The sequence below is a fragment of the Leptonychotes weddellii genome, chromosome 6 (assembly GCF_054177405.1).
Source record: "Leptonychotes weddellii isolate Sample4059 chromosome 6, ASM5417740v2, whole genome shotgun sequence".
NCBI lineage: Eukaryota > Metazoa > Chordata > Mammalia > Carnivora > Phocidae > Leptonychotes > Leptonychotes weddellii.
This window is the reverse complement of record NC_138374.1, coordinates 28,520,095-28,540,218: the sequence shown is the minus strand read 5'-3', so window position 1 is coordinate 28,540,218 and position 20,124 is coordinate 28,520,095. Positions and strand designations below refer to the sequence as shown.

Here is a 20,124-nt window from a genome sequence, read left to right as displayed (position 1 = left end):
CTGAGCCACCCAGGCGCCCCAGAAATACACTTTTAAACTTAATTTCCTTAAAACTAAAATGCTACAATCAAAATATGAAAACTAACAATCTAATTATTTCCACCTTAACACATTTCTTTTTCAAAAAAATCAGTATTTTTCTTTCAATTACTGACTAAAAAAAGCATTTTAGCAATATAACCTGATGAGGTGCAATTTTTGTATTACGATGACATTTTAATCAGTTCATCCGAACTGGTTCTCCGCGCCCGCCCCCCCCGACCCCGCCAAAACAGACTAGCACTGAAGGCACATACACCCATGACAGAATAAATGCTGGGATGCTGCTGCAACAGCAGGCAACTGTAAGTGTGCCAAGATTTTCAGGCAGCAAGATGAAATTTCAACAGGAAAAGCACTAAAAAATTAGCTAGATTCATCCCATTTTCTTTGTAAATGTCAAGATATTATCTCTCTAGGTCTTCCTAAGATCACATGTTGAGTCAAGAAAAAAAGATTTAACCCTCTGCATAATCTCATGATTCTATACATCACTGAATGCTGGTGATAATCAAGAAAGATCTCAGATTAAATAAAGAGGGGCTTGAGGAGCAACATTCTTAAGGAAGGCAGGCTAATAATAATACTAAAGGAAACTTCTGATTGCCTAGAGATACACAAGGTGGTTCCCATGTGATACAAATCTAGTTTTAATCCTAGTCCTCTTTCCCTCAAAGTTGGTTAACTAATTATCACAGGGAAAGGTTATCACAGCAGCTACAAATAAAATATGTGATCATAATATAGAGAACTGTCTCTCCTTATAGCTTGTGGAATTAGTTTTACTACTTTACAATGTCATGTGTGTGTGTGTGCGTGCGCGCACATGCACATGATCAAGTACATAGTATATATAAATGGGACAGATTTTAACTGACATAAAACATTTGTTTTAGTTTAAGGTGTACAACATAATAATTTGATATACGTGTATATTGTGAAATGACCACCACAATAAATTTAATTAACATCCATCACCTCACATAGTACATAGTTAAGATTTTTTTTCTTGTGATGAGAACTTTTAAGATCTAATCTCTTAGCAACTTCCAAATATACAATACTGTTAACTGCAGTCACCATACATGTCTAGAACTTACTCATCTTGTAACTGGAAGTTTGAAACTTTTAACCACCTTCACCCATTTTGCCCACACTCCTAATCCCCCCACCTCTGGTAACTACCAATCTATGGAATGTATTCTTTCGATGGAGGAAAAAAGCAACCTTGGTACCCCAAAGGGCCACAAATGTCATACCAGAACCTAGCTTTTAACAAAATTATCATACCTTCCTTATTCTATTGCCTACCCTATAGCTAAAGATGGAACTACCAAAAAAAAAAAAAGTCAATGGCAAATAACAGAGAAATGAGAAGGGTCTGAACTATAAACTACCTGGAAATGTTTTCACGGTGATTAGTCCTTAAGCCTTGCATCATTCCCATGGGGGAATTAGCCTCACTTATCAAGTGAAAACCGGAACCAAAAGAAAAGTAAGTTACTTGAATGCATTTCCCTTAAGGTACCCCTGCTTAAACTCATGAGGTTGTTCTAAGGTGAAAACACAAGGTGTAAAAACAAACTACAGACCCAGAGACACAATCCCAGAACAGAAGCAATCCAAAAAACAGTGGCATTATCCTCATTTTACATAGTTTGGAGAACCGGATCAAGGGATTATTAGCCCTCGTCAGTGGGGGAACAGCGCAGACACAGTTCACAGAGCATCTGCCTGCCATCTACCTGTTTACCCACATCCAGTCACTGAAGCCTTAACACAACCCTGTGAGGTAGGTGTTACTTCTGTTTTGCAAATGTGAATGTTGAGGAAGAAAGGTTAAATAATTTGGCCAGAGTAACATGGCTATTAAGTAGGGGCACCAGGATTCGCACCTAGGACTAAGTGACCCCAAAAGCCCCAGCTCTTCCCATTCCCCACCATGTCTCCCACAAAACTGAGTCTCTCGAAACACCTGATAACAGACCTGCATTACTCTTGCACTTTACACATGATACTATGACAAATAACTACTCTGAAAAATATGCCCATTTTACAGATGAGAAAATGAGATTTAGAGAGCTCAATATGACTTCCCATGGCCACAAAAAAGCAGCACAGAGATTTAATCTGGCTCTTTCAGGCTCTCAAGTCCATGACCTTTCCCTTTATCAGGTTGCTTCCAATACTTCTTTCTTTATTTTCTAGGTATTTCACACATGCTAGAGACTCTATCGTGTGGTGATAACTATTACTTCTATTTAACTGTGATAAACCCAAAAAACAGTGGTATTATCCTCATTTTACATAGTTTGGAGAACTGGATCAAGGTACAGAACATACATGTGGCACAGCCAGAACTTAAACCCAGTCTGCAGACACCCAAGTGTGTACTTATAACCCGGACACTGCCTCTTGGACACAGTTATCTCCATGAACAGTCTTAGAAACTTCCAAACAGGAATCATTCAGCCAATACCTTAACCTGTTTACATCATTATTGTTTCCAAAGAGACTAAACTAAAAAAAAAGGCTAAATTTCAACATGAAAAAGAAACTAATTGTGGTACAGAAAAGAGTGCAATACAGAATTATTAGGAACAGAACATTAAAAAAGAATCAATGATGAATTTTTGAGGAATAGTCAAAAGGACTGAAATCAGACTCTTTTTATTTTGTTGTTTCTGATCAAGCAACAAAATGTAATTTCCAATTACTATATTTTTCTGATTCTAAAAATCTCAAAGATTTACTCATGATATTCCAAAAACTTCAGAACTTACCACACATTATCCCCAAGGCTGTGCTAAATACTGCCATATATCCAAAGTAAAATGATGTTTGAAATAAGCCATACATCCTGAAATAAGACAAAAAAATATATGTAGTATATCCATTTTTACTTTCAACATAGGGCCTTACATTCTATTTATTTATTTATTTTTAAAAATTGGAGTACAGTTAGCTGATACACAATGTTACATTAGTTGCAGGTGTACACACAGCGACTGGACAACTTTTGATTTTTGCTGTGCTCACCACAAGTGTAGCGACCATCTGTCACCATACAATGCTGACGATACCACTGACTATATTCCCTATGCTCTATCTTTTATTCCTAAATTCTGGTATTTAAATGACAACTTTAGTTTCCTAAATACAAAATGAGAAAACGTCTCCACTTACTTTGTTTTGAAAAAATAGTAGTAAAAGGAATACATGTAAACATAGATCGCAGTTGATGCAGCAGAGAGAAAACTTGTCCATTGCCTGGAATAAAAGGTAACTCTTTTGAATAAATGGCACTGAAACAGATTTTAAACCAAAGAATTTTATAAAAACATCCTTGAAAATTCTGTATACTTAAAAACAAATGCATGTAAGGGCATCTGGGTGGCACAGGTGGTTAAGCAGCCAACTCTTGATTTCAACTCAGGTCATGATCTCAAGGTCATGAGATCAAACCCTGTGTGGGGCTCTGCGCTGGGTGTGGAGCCTGCTTAAGATTCTTTCTCTCCCTCTGCCCCTCCCGCACCCTGCACTCAAGCTTGCTCTCTTTCTCTCCGTAAAACAAATAAATCTTTAAAAAAAAAATGCATGTAGATGGCATTTAATTATATCAACAAGGAGAAAGCCTAAGATTTGGAAGGAGAGATCCTGAATTTTGTCAGATGCCCTATTATAAGTGACCTTAAACCACTTCCTTTTTCAGAACTACCTCCTTTTGTTCAAAATGGATCAATGCTTTCTCATAAAGTTCTTCCCACATCAAGCACTTTGTAAAAATATATAACACAGTGACCATTATGAGTACAAAAACTTTTTTTTGGCTGATACTACTTTTCCTCTAAAATCTTCATTATTTTTATAACTAAAAAAAATTCCTATACTATCTTAAGGAACAAAATTTCTATACAGATCTTTTACTTAATACACTTCAAATGGCATCTTCCTTGACAATATGATAGTCCCCTGAGGTTCCTCCCCAATGTAAGTACTTACCACCTATAATCCTCTGCATTTAGTAGAAAGTATGTGCACACAATGGTCACACAGACGGTCACAATGCACAGGATGACCAGCACCAGCATCATGAAGCCATAGACATAATAGATCTTATATGCCCAGAAAGATGTGAAGATGAAATACCTAAATAAAAGGCAATAAAGACAGAGTTTCTAGTCTTTATTCTTGAAGCTCACCCCGCTTTTGCTAAATCTCACATCTTAGTTCTCACTTTCGTCATACTTAAATCTCAATTATTTTCTTTCAAGTAACTTCCAACTCTCTTACCCTTTTTTATCTATTAAATCCTCCAAAAATCTCTCAAATATATTTTCTTGGATAATCTTTCAAGAACAGATTTTTTAGTAGGGCATTCATCTCTAAGCAAACTGAATAAATTAGAAGCTTAAAGGAGTAAAATGTGGCAAAGAAAAATGAAAATAGCTAAAAATTCGTATCTGTAAAATAAAGGCAATTCCTTCATTGTTTCATTTTTCTTCTAGATACAACACTATTCAAGCAATGTATAGTTTATAAAACACCCTAGTAAATTTTAGAAAGTAGGTTTGATAGAGTAATACTGTATAAAATTAGGAAAATAAAAATAATTAGAAAAAGAAAGCCTAAAGAAGCTTCCTGCTGTTTTGGAGAACAGTAAGAGATGGCATTAACATTTTATACAAAGAACAAGACCCTCACTCTAATTCCATTCCGCAAGTCATCAGTAGAAAAGGGTCTTTTGGCCTCTCTTCTTGTTCTCTTCTGTTTAGCTCACTTATTGTCACTCATTCTTTCAACAGCTATTTAGAGGCCCTACCACATGTCAGAGAAACGTGAGAACAGAACTGTGAAGATGACACAGTCTCTCCTCCACCCTCAAGGACTTACTGTAAAGAGGGGATCACCAGTAAGGAGGCAGTCATGACTCTCCATGACATGTGGTTTATCAATGCACCTAAGAGGGGCATCTTACCGGTTTGGTTAGGTGGGGCTCTGGGGAGAAGGGGTAGTGAGAAGAATCAAATAAGGCACGTGGGGGGTAAGGGGAGCCAGAATAGGAACAGCAAAGGCAAAGCTTACAAATAAGGGAATTCACTGTATTTAGAAATGTTCTATGGCTAGAACTTCAAGTGAAGGGGTGAGAGCTAAGAGATGTGGATGGAGAAGCGAATGAGGCCAGATCCTACGTTATGAAGGTCCTTACTGGCTATGTTATGGGATTGGGACCTTACCTCAATGAAAATGAAGAAAAGTCTTTAGTAAAGAAGTGATGTGATCAGATTAACACCTTAAAATGATCACTGTGGCTACTGAGAGGAGAATGGGCTTGAGGGTGGTCAAAACAGAAAAGAACTTAAGGATACAGCAGAGAGGCTATCTAATGGAATGCAGTACTTGAGAAAGTAGGAAGAGATGTGATCCAGAAGGTACTGGGAACAGGGGTAGGGCAGAAAAATAGAGGTCAAGTCAGGGTGAGGATACAAAGCAGTATATAAGCCTAGAAGTACCAAAGAGGTTCATGAACTGGCTTTATTAAAACACAAGCTAGAGTGACACCACATTCCAGTCCCTCTATGGTACCGACTAATACCCACAGCACACTCACAGCTGGTAGGTGACCACCAGGGGTGGCCCAAATCTATGTCAATTATGCCTGTTAGTGTAATTAGATATTGTAATTGAATATGATATACACCAATAAACATGACAGCAAAAAGGATGCATGATTTCTATGAACATTATGTTGAATGTTTTGTAGAAATTTATTAAGGTGAATCACTTAAAAAAAAAACAATATGAAATTAGGTGTGGGTGAGACAACTATGAAAGTCTGGGGGAGAAATGTATAAATCTAGAAGGATTCTGCACTTAGAATGCTTGAGACAGGTCTTAATGTTCTTGTTCCACTTTAAAAACGCTGGAAACACAGAAGATACATTACGAATGTCAAAGGGAAAATGATGGAAACACTGACTAGATATAAATCAAAGACTTTGGCTCCATATTTTTAAAAAATGAGTGAAAGATGTACCTTTAGTTTTTTAAGTTAAAATAAAATGTTATGTATGATTTTTTTTTTTTTTAATAATTCTCTTACATGAGCCAACTTTCAATTAACCAACTATCAGATCCAATCATGTCCGTTAAGGAGGTGTCCACTGTACGGGAGAGAATCAGCAGTGGGGCATCTGGAAATGTGTAAGGGAGTTCTGAGTAGTCACAATGACTGGCATTCTGTGGGCAAGAACCAGAGGTATATGACTGCAGTTCTTGAGAAAGTCCCATACAAAGAAGTGTCTTGATTAAAATGCCAGAGCATTCCCATCAAGGAACGCTGGACTACAAGCTGAGAAAAGAAAGACTCGTATTTTGCAGTGGTGACCAAGGATGCAGGTATGAAGCACAGTACCTGGGCACCAGGGGGCATACCTTCCACCCCCAAACACATTCACATTTCCCAGCACTCCTGTAAGCCTCTATGGAAGGAGACTGGGAATATATGTATCCGACGATGTCAAGATCTAGACAGACTGGTAGGTAATGGTTTACCTAGTTGCCCAGACCCTCAGAAATACTTTAAAAATATAATAAAAACCAGTAATTCCTTCTATCATGCATGTGATCAAAGCTGGTCTAGTATTCTTTAGCATGCATTCTTTCATTTCTAAGATCTCCTGTTAGGTGAGAAGGGTCTAGAACATAATACAAAACATAAATTTCACCTGAATATTTGAGACCACAGCAGAAAACTGCTTTTAGGTAGATTATGTTAGATCCCTTTCTGGGAGTCATGAAATTAGCAGACTAATAACTCTGTTAGATGCCTTCCCATCTGATGATTCTACACCTACTCTAACTCCTAAATTCTCTTATTACAATTACATCCCTCAAAACATAAATGCATTGCCACAACTTACATTTCAATAAAGATTGACCCAAAAGGTAAAATTCCTCCCAGGCAAACAATAACTGCAGGCTCCATGAACCTGGAAAATATTAAAATTAGCAATAAACGTCTAGTATGATTTTCACATTATAATATATAAACCCAAATAGAAAGCAGATGCTTGGTACTTAAAAATAATCTAAGGGATAGAAACATACCAGTAAAAAGAAAAACAAAAATTCAAAGAGGTTACAATACAGAGGTAGGCCTTCAAATTAGCCATAGGTTATAGTCAACGTTCTTTCTGGCATAAGAGGCCAAGATAAGAATTCGGGGAATAGAAATTCTTGCTACCGACAGAACTCAGGAAAAACTCTTAAGTATTTGCTTCTGTTCTACATCTCTCAACAACTTCTAAAAACTTTACAGGCATTTATTTATAGAAAGCCATAGGAAAAGAAAAGTCTTGAGAGCCCTATCTGAAATAATGTTTCCCAAATTGTGGCCTTGCCATCTCTTTGTTCATGCTTTCCTTGGTTCACTAATTTCTTTTCCTGTGAATTATACAATCAAGGTATTATGAGTTCTGGGTTACCCTGGAGCCAAAGAGTGAATAAAAAAATAAAATTCAAACCTCACTCATTCACTCAAAAAACATATACTGATGCAACTATTAATTCTCCACCTGGAATGCCTTTTCTCGTCCTACTTCTCCCGCAAGCCCTGGCTCCAGTGTTCTCCCCGTAAAGTCCTTCCCAAGTCTCCCAGAAAGAGGTGGGTCTTTCCCCCAGGCCTGCACTACCTCTTGAACATAACTCTGTGGCAGCACTTACCACATCTGGAACTGTGCAATTACATACATAGCGTACCTCGCTAGACTATAAACTATGGCAGGCAGAAGCTATTCATCTAGGTATTCCCAATGCCCAGCACAGTATCTGACACATAAAAGATACTCAACTACTATCTCTAGTATAAACAAACTAAGAATCTCTGGGATAAACAAACTAAAAAAACCAAGAAGAGGGGCGCGCCTGGGTGGCTCAGTCGGTTAAGCATCTGACTCTTGGTTTCGGCTCAGATTATGATCTCAGGGTCGTGAGATCAAGCCCCAAGTCAGGCCCAATGCTGGGACTGCTTAAGATTCTCTCTCTCCCTCTTCCTCTGCTCATCCCCCCTCTACGTGCGTGCATATGCAGACACACACACACACTCTCTCTAAAACAAAACAAAACAAAACTGAGAAGAAATTGGAGTTTGAAAGCTGAAAAAAAAAAAAAAAACCTTAAAAACCATTTAATCTAGTTATCTTTCCTCCTTTTATAGGAATCCAAGACCCGTAGAGGTTAAAAATGATCTGCACAAGATAACACAATCAATCAGAGCCAGATCTAGTATTCAGATTTTAGATCCCATGTAACTATATATGGAAAATAAAGATACACATGAGCCTTCCTCCAACTAACTGTGACCCATGGTTTGCAAGGTCACGTGTTGTTCCTTCCTCCCCTTCACCAGCCCTAGTGACCTAGAGTCTATTCTTGATTTGAAAGAGAAAATGGACTTTAAAAAACAAAGTACACAAGATCTCACAATCACCAATCTAAGAGAAAAGGGAACATGGACAATCCTAAGACTAGAACAGATCACCCTCTTAATTTAAACTGTAAGTGCTGTTTTTACTCAGCCTCCATTTCTATAAATGACCTCCAAGTCTACAAAAGACCATATATGTAAGTATCTGAATATAAATTATGTCTATTAATAAGGTAAAATATCTAGGAACAGAGGCTTTTCAATATATATCCCTTATTATGAATATGTAGAGTCTAATGTATAGCTATTCTTACGAGATGGAGAATGTAATAAATGTATATATGGTAAGACTGCTCTATTTTTGTCCGCTAGTAAGAATTAGGAAAATGAAGTATGCAGAATAGCATAATTCGGACTAAAACATTTAATTTACAAATTTTAAAAGGCAATATATTTATACGAGTTCACATTTTATTCAAATTTGAATTACAAAACTTAGAAATATAACATATTAATGACATCCCATTTTATGTCTGGAATTTGAAAAAATACAAATTATCTCAAGTTAAAAAGAACTTTCAATGATCAGTCAAATAAACTGTAAACTGTGTGTATACTGCTGCAATTAAAGAATCTCCTCGGCTGTTTAACAGAAATATTCATCATCCTTTGTCAAGATTAATCTTGAATTCTGGGAGGTCCTCAAGAACACATTTTGTGCATAAAATGTGACAGAATGTATTTGAGAGATTCTATACTATCCCAGAAGTGAGGACAAAGAATATTAAGTCAGTAAATTATTAACTGGTCTTAGTCCTAATTCATCTCTCAACCGGTACGATATATGTGGCTATAAATATGTTATTATTTAGAATAATAAAATATCTGGAAAGGAAAATGAAATTATAAGCCAAGGGTTGTCAAACTTTCTCAGATAGTAAATAGTTGAGGTTTTGAAGGCGATACCGTCTCTATCTGTCGCAGTAGTGTGAAAGCAATCATCGATAATATGTGAAGGAACAGGCATAGATATGTTCCAACAGAACGTCTCTTTCAAAAATAGGCAGCAGGTCAATTCTGTCCTGTATACAATAATAAAACCGTCCCACCCACAGAGATGCACTAATGTACTTATCAAAGCATTTAGTTTATCTGTAAATGGCACCAAGATTCATAAAGTGAAATAAGGATATAATTGATTACTACTCCTAACAATATAGGCTGGAGGCAAAAGTAAAAAAACAAATTCTTAAGTTCCAACTTAAGACATACTTATAAATACATGCCAATTCTAAAAGTTATATATACATAATAGCCTTAAGAATTTCTATATTGTGAGGAACAATGACATAGATTTAGCATTCTCTTTACCATTTTTTCTCCGGTATGGGACGAGGCACAGCATTGACACGACAAGGAAAGTTGGGCTGACCAGACAGATTTCGGCCAAGTATTGTACCAACAAGATTTAGAGGAAGAATAACAAAAAAACAGATGCAACAAACGGCGACCTGTAAATTAAATTAAAATGTGTATGATTACTCAGAATAACATTAATAAAAATAAAGGGGACACTTAAAAATTTAAACACAATTTGACCACAAAATAAAATGTTTAAGTTCAATATAGGCTAAAATTGTATAAGATATACGCTAATGAAAAGAGGCAAAGAATGTGTCTTAAAATATTAGAACTGAACTAAATACAAGTCAAACTGCTTCCCACCTCCTGCAGTTGCTCATGTTCCCCGTTCTCCCATGTGCTCTCTGCTGCATTCCTTTTTTCTCTCCTGATGTCACTTTCAGCTGTCATGCTTCTAACATAGCCTTTATCTTTTCTCGTTATAACCAACTTATTTACTTCACTGTGTTTTATCGAGCTCAGGGAGCTTTGCATGTTATTTCCCTATTTTATAGATGAAGAAAATGAGACTTAAGGGAGGCTAAATAACCTCCCATACCCACAAAGCTAGGAGGCAGCCAGACCAAAACCTAGGTTCTGATCTCCCTGTCTCAGAGACCCTGCTCTTTTCTATTCCATACTGCCTCAGGATTTTAACACAAGTGCATCTCTATTTACACACAGATGGGTCATTACTAGAACGGAAGGAGTATTTTTCTGCCCATCAGCAGTTCAAAGTCTAAAGTTATAGGGAAGACCATATAGAGATTCTAGAACCAAAGCGGTCAGTTAGGAAAATAATTATTTCTATGACTTTTTTCTTTATATAAATCTGGGTATTCTAGGACACACGCTCAAGCTCCTTTCCAGCCAGCATCTGGGTAAGACCACCACTTCACTCTGAACTCCTATAAAATGGGAGGACTGAATTGCCTCTAAGATTACTTTCAATTATACATATTAGGGTTCTAATAAAAAGTAAAAGTGAGAAAAGTTGAAAGAAAATTGTGAAGAAACTGTGAGAAATGAAGAGGCATGGGGTAGAAAATCCAGTTATTACAAGAGAAGAGTCTATTTTGAAGCAACATTAGTGAAACCACATCTTCATTATATCCTTGTGTGTGTGTTTGTGTGTTTTAAACAAGCCAAAGGTTACCATCTTTCTTCCAGATAAAACTTGTATAAACATATGAGAGCTAAGAGTGTCCTGGAATTCCATTTTAAAGATCAGGCTTAGGAACTCAAATTATTGGTATCTCAGTTTAGACCTATTAATAATACGAATTTATGCTCATATAACAAGAATATGTGAAACATGAAAATAAGCTGTTAAGATATATTAATCATCAGAAAATATTGCAAATTATACATTGTCTCATACATACCCGGGGGATGGGTTCGGTCTCAATTTTTGCTGTTGACCGCTTTATTATTGAGATTTGCTATCATTAAGTATACAAGACCCCGTAAATAAATACATTGTAACAGAGACCTATGTATTCCCCTCTTAATTTACCAGAACTCTAATTTCAAATAAGAAATGAAGAAAAACTGAAGAAAATATTCCTATGAGGAATGACATGCTCTAGGAGAGTGGTTTTCAAATTGTTCCACAAACCCCTCAGGTCCTGCTGAAGAGCTTCAGGAATTCCACAAGCATTTAATCTGAATCTTCTTTTGAAAACAGTGTTTTTAAAAAATATTTTAAAGGGTGATAAAAAAAATACACAGATTCAAATGAGTTCTGTACCAAATATTAATACACTGAAGCTACCATAAGCAGGTTAACTCATTTGCATACAGACCTGAGAATAGTTTCTCCTGTTAACAACTCTGTGTACAGAGTTGGACTTCTTGTAAATGTGTCATTGATTAGGAAGGTTCAGGAGGCTACACTGGTCCTTTGTTCTCCCTTCCCTCCCACTGCTCCAATTCTGGCCTGCACACATTTGTTCACTTAACGTCGTACAAGCAAATGCACTACAGCATGTGTGTGACAGGCGAGTAAGTGGCAAGTGATGGGAGGGCATATATTGCCTGTGTGCTCATTCAAAGCATAACAATAATCAATGAAGGAAACTATAAAATGTCTCATCAAGCCATTATCAATTGTTTGGTATTTGTCTAATTTTTTCCCCTTTTGTCTGTTTTCTTATACATGATAAAAAAAAAATGTGAGCAGTTTGTTAGAAACTGTTAGAGACTGAACTGTGAAACCAATTTCCTATTCTTTTATGTTCAAGTTCTGGATGAGTTTACTTGAAGAATTACTCTGAGATTGTAAGGCAAGCTGTTAAAAAAAAAAAAAAAAGTCACATGAACTAAATCATCCGTGATGTCGGGATTTTTCTCAAGACTGACATTCAACCGAATAAATTGGTTACTGAAGAAGATATAACTGAACTCTTATTTATACCCCTTTATATTAGATCTGTATTCATCACAACTTTATTGCTTCTCATTGAGAATGTTAAGATATTGAATTTGCAAAATTTATTTATTTTTATTTTTATTTATTTTTATTTTTTTTTTTTTTTAAGATTTATTTATTTGACAGAGAGAGACACAGCGAGAGAGGGAACACAAGCAGGGGGAGTGGGAGAGGGAGAAGCAGGCTTCCCGCTGAGCAGGGAGCCCGATGCGGGGCTCGATCCCAGGACCCTGGGATCATGACCTGAGCCGAAGGCAGACGCTTAACGACTGAGCCACCCAGGCGCCCTGCAAAATTTATTTATACTAGAAGATTCATGCTTCTATTTTCTCTATTGGGCTTCCACAAAGTTTCATTTTAAAATGAAATTTAGCAGCTAAAAGTTAAAAACAAAAACGAAAAAACCATTAGTCTAATACACTGTGAAAACTCTGGAATTCAAACCAATATAGGGCCCTCCCCTAGCCTCCTAGCCACTGTTCCTGGACCAACAGCAAAAATAGGCAGTGGGGGGAGGAAAGACTGACTCCAGGTTGAGGGCCTCCACTATCTCCAATAAAAGCAAGTTAGAAACAAGTACTGCCTATCAGTACTTAATACCCCAAAGATGTACCAACTGGTCAGCTCTTCTCAATCTCAGTCACAAACCAAGAATTTGGCTAGTACTTATTCTAGCTCTGCTTCCAGACTGGCCTTTTATGAAATCCATGGTGTGAATGAAATGGAAAGGGAAAATGCATTCTGAGATGGGCTATTTTGGAATGCTAAAGAATATAAATTTTATTTATGGTGATAGATAAGTAATTGCTTTTAGGTAAAGTGATTCTCAGGAAATATACTTTCTTATCAGTCACTATGTTCATGCATTTCTTCAACACCTGCTCAGACTAGGCAATTTTTATTACTTATTTTCTACCTCATACATTTTATACCTTTAAATCTATACACAAATTATGAGCTTCAGTTTAAGCATTTCAACAATAGGATCTACTAATCAGGGCATTGCCAACTCAAACACAAATGCCCATAAGAAGTCTATCTATTTTATGAGATCATTCTCAATATGCTAATAAGTAGCTTCTCCCTCTGCCTTTTTGGACTTCAGTACTCTAACAGAAGAAACACTGGATTTGAAGTTAAAAACATATCTGGTGAACCTAGCACCATCCTGATACCAAAACTAGGAAAAAAAGAAAACTACAGACCAGTATCTTTCATACATACATACAGATGCAAAACCCAGTAAATTTTAGCAAATGGAATCCAGCGACATATAAAATAGATAAATACATCATAACAAACTGAGGTTTATCAAAGGAATGAAAAATGAGTTTAAGATTCAAAAATCAATCAATATAAGTGACCATATTACCAGACTAAAAAATGAAAACCATGGATTATCTCAAAAGATGCAGAAAAGGCCACTGCAAAATCCAACCTCCATTCAAAATGAAAAACTCTCAGCAAACTAGGAGCAGAAGGGCTTCATCAACTTGATGAAGGGCATCTTCAAAATAAATATAGGTAACACTTTACTTGATTGCGTAAGACTGGATACTTTCCCTCTAACAGGGGGAACAAGACAAGAAAGTCTGCTCTCACTGCTTCTGCTCAACACTGCACTGGAGGTTATGGCCAGTGCAATGTGGCAAGAAAAAGAAAGAAAAGATATACAGATTAGAAAGGTAGAAATGCAAGTATCTTTATTCACAGATAACATGATAATCTATGTAAAAAATCTTTAGGATTCGGGCGCCTGGGTGGCTCAGTTGGTTAAGCGACTGCCGTCAGCTCAGGTCATGATCCTGGAGTCCTGGGATCGAGTCCCACATTGGGCTCCCTGCTCAGCAGGGAGTCTGCTTCTCCCCCTGACCCTCCCCACTCTCATGCTCCCTCTATCTCATTCTCTCTCTCAAATAAATAAATAAAATCTTTAAAAAAAAAAATCTTTAGGATTCTACAAAAAAAGAAAATAAGAGAATAAGTGACTTTTGCAACATTGCAGGATACAAAGCCAATATACAAAAGTCAATTGTTTTTTAATACACTATCAACAAACAATCCAAATTTGAAATTTTAAAAATACCATTTACGAATAGCATAAAAGATAGAAAATACTTAGGGGTAAACTCAATAAAAGATGTACAAAATTTAAATGCTAAAATCTACAAAATGTTGCAGAGAAAAATTACAGATACCTAAATAAGTCAAGAGCTATACTGTGTTCTATAATTAAAAGACTCAATATTGTTAGATGTCAATTCTTTCCAAATTGATCTATAGGTTCAATACAATCAAAATCTCAGCAGGTTTTTTTGTAGAAACTGACAAGGTCATTCTAAACTTTATATGGAAATGCAAAGAACCAAAAAATACCAAAACAATGTTGAAAAAGAACTGATTTCAAAACTTATTGTAAGGCCACAGTAATCAAGACAGTGTGACACTGGCATAAAAACATGACAAATTAATCAATGAAAGAGAACACAAAGTCCAAAAATAGATCCACATTAAATGATCAGTTGATGATCAACAAAAATGCTAAGGCAATTCAGTGAGGAAAACATAACTTTTTCAACAAATGGTGTTGGAACAACTAAACAGCCATAAGCAAAAACAAAATAAAACCCTGACCCTTAACTCATACAATAAACAAAATTAACCAAAAATGAATCATTGATCTTAAATGGATGATATTTAAGAGCCCAAACTATAAAATTTCTAGAAGAAAACACAGGAGAAAAGTTTACTGATCTCTGCTTTGGCAAAAGGACAGAAAAGCACAAACTTTATAAGGAAAAAAAATCAATAAATTAAACTTAATTGCTTTTGCTCTTCAAAAGATACTCTTAAGAGAATGAAAAGTCAAGCCACAAAATGAAAGAATATACTTCCAAAATAAGTATAGGACAAAGGACTAGTATCTACAATACACAAAGAACTCTTCCACTCAACAAAGATAACCTATAAAAAAGAGGCCAAAGATTAGAACATGCATTAAAAAAATATAGGGATGGCAAATAAGCACACAAAAATATCTCCAACATGATTAGTTATTAGGGAAATGCAAATTAAAACCACAATGAGACACCAGTATGTATCCATTAGAATGGCTAAAATTAAAAAGACTGACCACATCAAGTGCTGGAGATGACGTGGAGCAACTAGAACTCTTATACAATAATAGTGGGAATGTAAAATGACAAAATCACTGTGGAAAAGTTTAGTGGTTTCTTCTTTTATCTTTTTTTTTTTTTTTTTTTAACTATAGCGGACATACAATGTTATACTTTAGCAGTTTCTGGAAATATTAGAATATCATATGACTCAGTCATTCCACTGTAGTTATTTGTCCAAGACAATCAAATATATATCCAACACAAAGACTTCTATATGAATACTCATAACAGCTTGTTTGTAATAGCCAAAAACTGGAAATAACCCATTACTGGGTAAATGGGTAAACAACTGTGGTATACCCATGGAATATATGGAATATTACTAAGCAATACAGAGAAACAAGCTATTAATACATGCAACATCAATAAATCTTAAAGTAATTTTCTGAGTGGAAAAGGACAAAAAAGAACATACTCTGTGATTCTATTTAGGTGAAATTGTAGGTAACACAAACTAATCTATGATGACAGAGAGCAGATTGGTGGTTACCTGAGAAGAAGGGAGGGTAGGAAGGAGGAGGATAAAAGGGGTGAATTACAAAGGTACACATCAAAACTTCTGGACTTCATAAATACATTCTTCTTTTGATTGTGGTGATGGTTTCCCAAACATGTACATATATCAAAACTCATTATACTTTAAATACACACAATTTATCATATATTAATTATACCTCATTAGGCTATAAAAATATACAGACCAAAAGAAGACATAAAACATTCTACATTCACCACTCTCAGAATAAAGCTAAAATTTCTCTTGGCAGAAAAGAAGGAAATAAATAAAGAAATAAAAACAAATCATCACTGCCAGCAGCACCACACCAAACAAAATGTGATTTGAGTCAATTACCCTGCAAGAGTGCTGGGTTTCTGCTCCTGTAAAACAGGGATAATGTAGATCACTAGCTCTGCCTACCTCTTTGGGTTCTTCTGAAACCAGATAAGATAAGGGGTATGAAAGAGCTTTGTAAACTACAAAATGCTACACAAATGTCTGTGTCCTTATTATAATTCATCTTGTCAAATTTGGCACATCATTTCAGTCAGGTGAGATTGTTTAAGATGCTGTCTTCATCATTCCATATTACTAATTTCCTCCCCAATCTCACATCCTTTTTCAATTTAATCATCAAATCACTATGCCTTCATACAAATCATTAACAATTATTTGAATTGGCCAAAGTCAAGATCTACTGAAAGAGAGTATGTGTCATATTACCAGTAATATGATCCCAATTCTTTAATTCTGTAATTATTTAATTATACATCTACCTGACTGTACTGTTCCACCTACATTTCTCTACCGTGTCCAATAAGATAAATACTTCACATTCCTTTATTCTTCTTGTCTACTAAAACCTACCAAAAAGGGGAAATGAAGTTGTTCTAGCATTTTTGTTTTAATAAATCCATAATAGCTCCTAATGTTCATTATTTCTGTGATTTAAAAAATAAATTTTAATAACATTCTAAAATCTTGTGCTTTATCAAGTTCACCATATTTTGTAAGGTAGAATCCACTTTCTTCCTTTCCCTTCTGGAAAAGTAAATCTGCTTATATCCAGTTTTACAATGCTTCTGTTCCCTTACACAGTTATTCAAACATAACTTACCAGCATGATCTCTCAGTATGTCTAAAAGGTTACTTACATAAGCAGCAAACTTAACGGCTAAGGTGGCTAGGTACTCCTGTACCATCAATCCTCTTACCTATTTTAGGCTTTACTTCCCCCTTATCAGGGATTATTTTCCTCTTGTTTTTTCTTGTTTTAAGGGTTATTTTATTTAATGAATAAAAAGAGAAAGAATGGGGTAGAGCCATTCTTTTTTCAGCCTATGGTCTTGCTATGAAAATATCCTTACAAATTCTTACTTGTCTTAGCATTTGTCAAAAGTTCAGGTTGGCTAATAGAGTTTTTCTAACACTTTTTATAGATCTTTATTATTCTTTTACATTTAGGTATACTGTATTCTTCTCACAACTTTTGAGAGATCATAAAATAGTACCTGTCCCTTAATCCTGGCTGCCATTTTTTCCTCACTGTGGTAATTTCTGATCACATATCATGAATTTCATTTTTGAGAGCCTCCAATTGTTAAGCCATTTTCCCAGTTACAGTCCAAGACTTGGATCATGAGAGAGGATTTCCCTAAATAGTCTTGAAATCTGATTTCCTAAAGCCTATGGCATATTTCTGGGACGCCTGGGTGGCTCAGTCAGTTAAGCGTCTGCCTTCGGCTCAGGTCATGATCCCACGGTCCTGGGATCAAGTCCCGCATCGGGCTCCTTGCTCAGCAGGGAGCCTGCTTCTCCCTCTGCATGCCGCTCCTCCTGCTTGTGCTCTCTCTCTCTCTGACAAATAAATAAATAAAATCTTTAAAAATAAATAAATAAATAAACTTACGGCATATTTCTGATAATGTTCAAGATGTCGCCCCCCCAAACTAAAATAGACCTGAAGATGACAAATACAACATGGTTCACCCATGACTCCTGTTTCTTTTCCACCAACTATTCTACCCACTGAGAGACAAAACAATAAAGTATAATAAGTCAAGGATTTATCAGTACATGCTGAGCTTATTATTAGACTAGAGAGGTTATTAGTTTCTATGCTACATTGCAACTCTGAGTTTTAAAACTCTGCAACTGGTTTTTTGTCCCCTGAAAGCCTACAATAACATCAAATGTAGGATTCGAGATTTACAGCCCACAGAAGACTTCATGCCTAAAGCCTGTTTTCAGAACATCCTGAGAAATCCTTCCTCATTCCTAAAAAGCTCACAGGACCAAAAACTCTGGGTATAACACCTAAATCATTCTTGAACAAATTCCCAAAAGAAAAAGTTTTTATCTTCCCAGAATCAATCTGATTTCAAATGCACTCTCTCCCTTTCCTTATAGCCAGAACAGACCTCTGGTCAGAACACTCCAACCTCAGGAACAGGTATGTTTGTCTCTGGACAGTCCATGACCCTAAATTTTATTTAAATGCTCTCTTTAGTCTTCTTGTAATACTCTCTTGACTTTAGGCACCATCCCTTAAACCTAGGACACTAGATATCAGCTCAGATCATTACCACCACCCTCTACTTATGTTTATCTTTATTATGCTAAGAAGATTGAAAATTGTTCAACAAGTTTAATCTGACACGGATTTAATGGCTTTTATGTGTAATTAGGTACACTTGAGCAGAGAGGTTGGGAGTCCGAAGACAAACCTTGCCCACTTTCAATCTTATCTTGGGCTAGTCCTGGTGATAATAGCAGTATTCTGACAAAATTCCAGATCCCTAGTGGGCAAAATCCCTATTATTCAGGTGCCTCGATAGGGCAAGACAGAAGCCTGAAGTCACTTTTACCAAGGATGGCTTAAACCCTCATTGTGAAATATCTGAGAAAACAGAGTACTAGAGACAAGATCACCCAGAGAAAGGGCTCAATGTCCAAGAGATCAAAGGAATGGGGACAGAAACAGCTAAGTCCTGGGGAAGAACATACAGGAGTATCTGAAGACTCTGATTTTCAAACTAGGGTGTTCAGTAAAGTAGGGGCATCCAACTTCTCAGAAACATATGCTTTGGGAGACTTTCAGCTGACAGATCCATCCCCAAATGCTGGGAACTAGAATGAGGTAAAGACCTGATTTAGAGCAAACCTTTAAAAAATTAAAAAATTTAATTTTTCGGGCGCCTGGGTGGCTCAGATGGTTAAGCATCTGCCTTCGGCTCAGGTCATGATCCCAGGGTCCTGGGATCGAGTCCTGCATCGGGCTCCCTGCTAGGCGGGGAGCCTGCTTCTCCCTCTGCCTCTGCCTCTCTCTCTCTCTCTGACGCTCATGAAAAAATAAATAAAACATTTAAAAAAAAAAATTTAATTTTTCATTGGCGTAGGATGAAACCATGAGCACTGAAATTATTCAAATTCCCAAGGATTCTAATGTGTACCCAGGGTTGAGAACCATGGAGTTTATGAGACTATATAACCACTTCTTTCATAATGTCAACAAGTCCAATAACTAAAAATATAAATTTCAGTAGTTAAAACACTTAATGAACACAAGGTCAAACATTCATTCAAGTTCTTAAATTTCATGTTCTAAACAAATTTTGATACTTTTAAAAGGAGAAAAAAAATGTTAGACCACACAGCTGATTAAAACTTGAGGGCAATGGAATGTCTTTCACTCAGCATTCCTTCACTCCAAATTAGAATGCAAATTAAGAACATGATATTATAGGTGCCTGCTAAACACCAACAGCCAGTCTTTTACATACCAAAGATCAATTTTATAAACCTGCTCTGGCTCAGTACTGAACTCTAATACTGAAATACTGTAATACTGAAACTGTATTCTAGTAGTTATTGATTATTAAATTATCTAAAGGCAAATTACATTGAATATTAACATTTAAAACCCCATTTACGAGTGGTAAAATTTATAATTTTAGTGAAACAAAGCAACTTTAAAATATAATTTTCACATCAATTCAAAATTTTATGAGGAAAATTAGAGCAGAATCTGAATTTTCATTTTTAAAGTACCATGAAAATAATTAATTCAGCAGATCATCTTTAAGAAGTCCTTGACTCTGAGATGTCCATCGACAGATGACTGGATAAAGAAGATGTGGTATATATA

General features: G+C 36.1%; 1 protein-coding gene across 1 annotated transcript in view; it reads right to left on the bottom strand.

The window, feature by feature from the left end:
* The window catches only part of TM9SF3 (transmembrane 9 superfamily member 3), a 70,849-nt gene that overhangs the window by 7,498 nt on the left and 43,227 nt on the right, over positions 1-20,124 (bottom strand). The window contains exons 10-14 of the mRNA XM_081823730.1: positions 9,839-9,978; positions 6,963-7,031; positions 4,042-4,188; positions 3,226-3,309; positions 2,823-2,899 (exon numbers count right to left, since the gene is read on the bottom strand). Coding sequence (XP_081679856.1) covers positions 2,823-2,899; positions 3,226-3,309; positions 4,042-4,188; positions 6,963-7,031; positions 9,839-9,978 — 517 coding nt within the window. The remainder of the gene's footprint in view (positions 1-2,822; positions 2,900-3,225; positions 3,310-4,041; positions 4,189-6,962; positions 7,032-9,838; positions 9,979-20,124) is intronic.